This window comes from Tachysurus fulvidraco, chromosome 7, assembly GCF_022655615.1.
Source record: "Tachysurus fulvidraco isolate hzauxx_2018 chromosome 7, HZAU_PFXX_2.0, whole genome shotgun sequence".
NCBI classification, from domain to species: Eukaryota; Metazoa; Chordata; class Actinopteri; order Siluriformes; family Bagridae; genus Tachysurus; species Tachysurus fulvidraco.
Window position 1 is genome coordinate 14,345,143 of NC_062524.1, and position 6,013 is coordinate 14,351,155.

General features: G+C 39.7%; 1 protein-coding gene across 1 annotated transcript in view; it reads left to right on the top strand.

Annotated features, from left to right (window-relative positions):
- ank2a (ankyrin 2a, neuronal) overlaps positions 1-5,314 on the top strand; it is a 50,272-nt gene extending 44,958 nt beyond the window's left edge. Inside the window, exons 46-49 of the mRNA XM_047816005.1 lie at positions 337-420; positions 3,391-3,498; positions 3,587-3,816; positions 3,905-5,314. Of these exons, the coding sequence (XP_047671961.1) occupies positions 337-420; positions 3,391-3,498; positions 3,587-3,816; positions 3,905-3,974 (492 nt within the window). The 3' untranslated portion in view covers positions 3,975-5,314. The remainder of the gene's footprint in view (positions 1-336; positions 421-3,390; positions 3,499-3,586; positions 3,817-3,904) is intronic.
- The last annotated feature ends 699 nt before the right edge of the window (positions 5,315-6,013 follow it).

Sequence of the window (6,013 nt, forward strand, 5' to 3'; positions counted from 1 at the left end):
AATTATTTATCAATTCATTCATTTATTACTTTCCAAAAACGCATAAAGGAGCATATCTAATACTATTCATGATTAGTGGTTCTGTTATACTGGGGTCTATTCTATTCTCTAGTCGCTGCTCTCCCTGCTCTGTCCATGCATGCGCACGGACGAGCGCATGGATTCTTGCCCAGAACAGAACCATACCTCCAACACTAACTGTATGCATATCTAATCTAATAAATTCTCTTTTGACAAAGTGGTCCTGACAGAACTTTATTTACTTCTATCCCTAACCCTAACCCTGTGAGTGTGTGTGTGTGTGTGTGTATTCCTGATCTCTGTGTTTGTTAACAGGTTGTTGGAGAAGCTGATGTTCCTCCACGAACTGCGGCAGAAGAACTGTACATGGAGGAACGGGGAACTCTGCATGTTACACAGGTACCTTCTCAATCATTTTTAACCCATAACTACTGATAACACTGATAAAATTTCTCAGACTACAATTTTTTTTACAACTTTAAACATACAGTATACAGTTAGTATAAACTTTAAAAAAAATCATTACATTTAAATATGTACAGTATAGTGCTCTTTTCAGAAACACTTAATATCTTACATAAAATAAATAACTTTTTCATAATAAAATTATTTCTGCAAACTATCTTTACTTTCTTTTTTTACTTTGGTAAATGAGTAGTTCTATTTGACTGGAAGTCCTTTGTGGCTGAATACAATTTCACAGTAGACAGTTCTACACACTGTGCAGTCATGTGACCACAAACTGCACCATGTTTTACTGCCTAAACAGAGACATCAACATATCATGAGTTTAGACAGTAAACACTAGTAAACAGTTAGACTATAAAGGAGAATGTTGTCACGTTCTCACACACACATGCACACACATTCAGTATACACACATATACACATACACACAAAGACACACACACACAAAGACACACATACCATGTTTATTTAATTAAATCACAGCCTTTTGAACTTGCACAATTGTATATGGTGACATTGTGATGTCATGGTAGTGGTGCAGCACTAATCACTACTAATTCACTCCAACTTTCTCCACACTGTGTACTATTGTAGTCTGAAATTGAAATGGACTTCATCAGGATTTTATTTCATGAATCTACACAAACAATCCTATAATATTGAAGTCGGGGAAAATTATGTAGTCTCAATTCATTCATAAATATGATGTAATTTATTTCTGATCCATCTGATTTCTATTACCTGTGTGTAATTACATAATCTTAATATAAGTACACCTAAATACACCCTGGGTTTGTTAGAGAACACGAATACACTATATTATAAAGACAAAAAGTGAAAAAGAAAATTATAATGAATGCAGTGCAGGTGTGTGGTGTATGTTACATGTGCAAGTGTGTGTGGTGTGTGTTACATGTGCAAGTGTGTGGTGTATGTTACCTGTGCAAGTGTGTGTGATGTGTGTTACCTGTGTAGGTGTGTGTGGTGTATGTTACCTGTGCAAGTGTGTGTGGTGTATGTTACAAGTGCAAGTGTGTGTGGTGTATGTTACCTGTGCAAGTGTGTGTGGTGTATGTTACATGTGCAAGTGTGTGGTGTAAGTTACCTGTGCAAGTGTGTGTGATGTGTGTTACCTGTGCAGGTGTGTGTGGTGTATGTTACCTGTGCAAGTGTGTGTGGTGTGTGTTACCTGTGCAAGTGTGAGTGTGTGTATGTGTGTGGTGTGTTACCTGTGCACGTGTGTGTTACCTGTGCAAGAGTGTGTGTGTGTGTGGCGTGTTACCTGTGCACGTGTGTGTGTTACCTGTGCAAGAGTGTGTGTGTGTGTGTGTGGTGTGTGTTTTACCTGTGCTGGTGTGTGTGTGTAGTGTGAGTGTGTGTTATCTGTGTTACCTGTGCAAGTGTGTGTAGTGTGAGTGTGTGTTATCTGTGCAAGTTTGGGTGTGTACTGTGTGTTACCTGTGTAGGTGTGTGTTTTACCTGTGTAGGTGTGTGTGTGGTGTTTTACCTGTGCAGGTGTGTGTGGTGTGTGTTACCTGTGCAAGTGTGTGTATGTGTGGTGTGTTTTACCAGTGTAGGTGTGCAAGTTTGGGTGTGTACTGTGTGTTACCTGTGTAGGTGTGTGTTTTACCTGTGTAGGTGTGTATGTGTGTGTGTGTGGTGTTTTACCTGTGCAGGTGTGTGTGGTGTTTTTTACCTGTGCAAGTGTGTGTGTGTGTGTGTGAGAGAGTGTGTGTATGTAGTGTGTGTGTTACCTGTGCAAGTTTGTGTGTAGTGTGTGTTTTACCTGTGCATGTTTGTGTGTGTAGTGTGTGTTACCTGTGTAGGTGTGTGTGGTGTGTGTTACTTGTGCAGGTGTGTGTGTTTCTAGTGTGTGTTACCTGTGCAGGTGTGTGTGGTGTGTGTTACCTGTGCTAATGTGTGTGTAATGTCTGTTACCTGTGCAAGTGTGTGTATGTGTGGTGTGTTTTACCAGTGTAGGTGTGTGTGTTTTTTACCTGTGCAGGTGTGAGTGTGTGTGTAGGGTGTGTGTTACCTGTGTAGGTGTGTGTGTGGTGTGTTACCTGTGCAGGTGTGTGTGTGGTGTGTTTTACCTGTGCAAGTGTGTGTGTTACCTGTGCATGTTTGTGTGTAATGTGTGTTACCTGTGTAGGTGTGTGTTACCTGTGCAGGTGTGTGTGTGATGTGTTTTACCTGTGCAAGTGTGTGTGTGTATGTAGTGTGTGTGTGTGTTACCTGTGCATGTTTGTGTGTAGTGTGTGTTACCTGTGTAGGTGTGTGTAGTGTGTGTTACCTGTGCAGATGTGTGTAGTGTCTGTTACCTGTGCAAGTGTGTTTGTGTGGTGTGTTCTACCAGTGTAAGTATGTGTGTGTTTTTTACATGTGCAGGTGTGTATGTAGTGTGTGTGTTACCTGTGCAAGTTTGTGTGTGTATTGTGTGTTACCTGTGTAGGTGTGTGTTTTACCTGTGTAGGTGTGTGTGGTGTGTGTTACCTGTGCAGGTGTGTGTGCGTGTGTGGTGTGTTTTACCTGTGCAAGTGTGTGTGTATGTAGTGTGTGCGTTACCTGTGCATGTTTGTGTGTGTAGTGTGTGTTACCTGTGTAGGTGTGTGTTTTAACTGTGCAGGTGTATGTGTGTGTGGTGTGTGTTTTACCTGTGCAGGTGTGTGTGTGGTGTGTGTTACCTGTGTAGGTGTGTGTTTTACCTGTGCAGGTGTGTGTAGTATGTTTTACCTATGTAGGTGTGTGTTTTACCTGTGCAGGTGTGTGTGTAGTGTGTTTTACCTGTGTAGGTGTGTGTTTTACCTGTGCAGGTGTGTGTTTTACCTGTGTAGGTGTGTGTGGTGTGTGTATTACCTGTGCAGGTGTGTGCATAAGTAGTGGTGTGTATTACCTATGCAGGTGAGGGCAGTAGTCAGGCGGTGTGCATCGGTGGAGGGCAGAAAAGAAATCTGCAACTCTAAAGCGGTGACTAGAGCAGTGGTGAAGAGTGATGGGGACGAGTCAGAGGTACATGTGATTGTTTACATATCCATCAGATTGCTTAACATTCTTGGTTCATTTTAATAACACTATTTATTCTGATTAACTTGTTCAGGTGATGTTTATTGAGCAGTCTGATGCTGATGAGGTTCGAGCCATTAACAAGACGGTCAGTGAGCCGGTCAGTGAACCAGTCAGTGAACCGGTCAGTGAGACAGTAAGTGAGCCAGTCAGCGAGCCGGTCAGTGAGCCAGTCAGTGAGCCGGTCAGTAAGCTGGTCAGTGACACTGAAAACCATTTGGAAAAAAACTTATCTGGCCACAAACCCATGATGACACCACACAGGTGAGCTGTGAAAGTATCTATAAGTATCTAATCTATTACCATTAACATTAGCATTATACTCAACCTGTCTCTCTTTTTCCCGAGGCAGAGATGAAGAACATGAGCTCTCTGAAGTGCACTCCACAGAAGGGTGCAGGATGGAGGAAGCGGGTTTATAGGACATGAATATGACCTCTGATATCACCTTGACGATGACCTTCAGTATCACATTGCTTCATTTAGAGAAACTATGATGAAAGTTAATTTTTTTATCTCTTCTATCTCTGCACTAAGAATGCTCAAGCAATCCCATAATGCCTCTCTCTCTCTCTCTCTCTCTCTCTCCTTCCTGTTTTACAGGTCTTCCTGCTTCAATGTTGTTTGTTTATGTCCTCTTTGTCCACAACACTATTTATTTATTTGTTTATTTATTTATTTGCTTGTTTGTTTAAAATAGTTTAAAACAGTCCAAGTTAAAGACATGACAGTGGTTCTCCCTGATGATGTCATTGGACAATCAACAATTAAAAAAGGAATGAATGTTTGCTGACTTGCTCAGCTGACAGCGCAGTGCTGTATTACCTCAGAGAGAGAGATCAGCTGGTTAGTTGGTTATCCCAAAAATATTACTAATATTCCTGGTTAGCTGATTGAGATCACTTTATTGAACAGCTGGACAGTGGTTTATTGATGAAATGATTAGTGTGATGTTTATCATGATGTAGTGACACAACGTCCTCACTGAGAAACTTTCAGGATGTTTGTTTTCATCACTTGTTTATCGTCAGGATAAATATCTGACTTTTACATTTCCATCATAACAACGCTGTGAGCTGTTATTTATCAAACTTCAGTTAATCGTGTTCTTGTGTTTCGCTTCAGTGACGTTATCACTCAGTGACATCTTCATGCTAATCTCTATATAATAACCACATTAACCACTGCAAGAGAAATTAGCATTAGCATGATTAGCACCAGTCATTTTATAATGACTTATTATATCCCTGGTATTTAAATTCACCTGTTTGTCTGACTGTCTGCTGTTTCTGTCTCACTCTGTGTCTGTGTTTGACATGCTATGCTAAATGTTACAGTGACCAAACACTCATTTAACATTTAAAAAATATCATAAGGTGGCACTTGGTTTAAAGGGAAAATGGTCTCGAGGAAGTGGACAAGGGGACAACGGAAGTGACTCTATTGTTACACAGCATAAAGAGTTTGTTGTTTCAAAAATGTAGCAATTATTAAACAGTGTTTATGACATCATCATCACTTATCTATTTGTTCCCTTAATCCATAATCAAGATCTGTGTGTGTATAAAATTTATTTAAACCCGCTGCTGTGTTTCACTGTGATTCTCATTAACACCTGACTAGTAGAATTCTAATATAAATTCTATAAACAGCATGTGTTCTAGTTTATTATCGAGCATTAAAGACTGTACAACTGTGTGTGTGTGTGTGTGCGCGTGTGTGTGTGTGGAATTAAAATGTTTATCAAAGCATCCATCTGATTTCTGTTTCTTTACAAATTTACAGAATATATATATACAGGCGCGATTCTAGAATTTTCATTTTAGGGGGGCTCAGCCCCCAGGGCAGGGTTGTATACTACTAACCTAATTGCAATCCACTTGCAATTCACTGTAAAAAAAAAATGAAAAATTTAGATGTGACCAGTCACTAGAAAATTTTGAGTTGTAAATGTAGTTTTTTTTTTTTTTACAATGAAGACTTACTGATTCATTAATCACTGTACAAACACATGTACACACGTTTCCAGTACAAACACAACATTTTACTGTTTGCATTTCTATGCTCACATAAAAACTTGAGATAAGGAACTTTTTTGACAAAAGAAAATAAACTTTTAACCAACTTTTATCCAGAAAATAACATAAAAGCCATAAACTTTGACTATGCATATCAGCAATATAAACAACACATGTATGAGGCTGGACTTAAGTAAAGTTGGCCTCATATTCCCAGATTCGAGTTTCCCGAGTCAATAGCTCCTGAACTAAAGGGTGTTACTACACAAATAACACCTCTTTTTTTATCTTAGTAATGTAGAGAGGCAGCTAAAACCCTTTCCTCCGCGGTGGACAAAATACACAAGACTCTATGTGCAGACAACTGAGAAACAGATTCCAAGGGACCGTCTGCAAAGTGCAAAACCCGAAAAGCGAATACTAAAAAAACAGTCAATAACTTT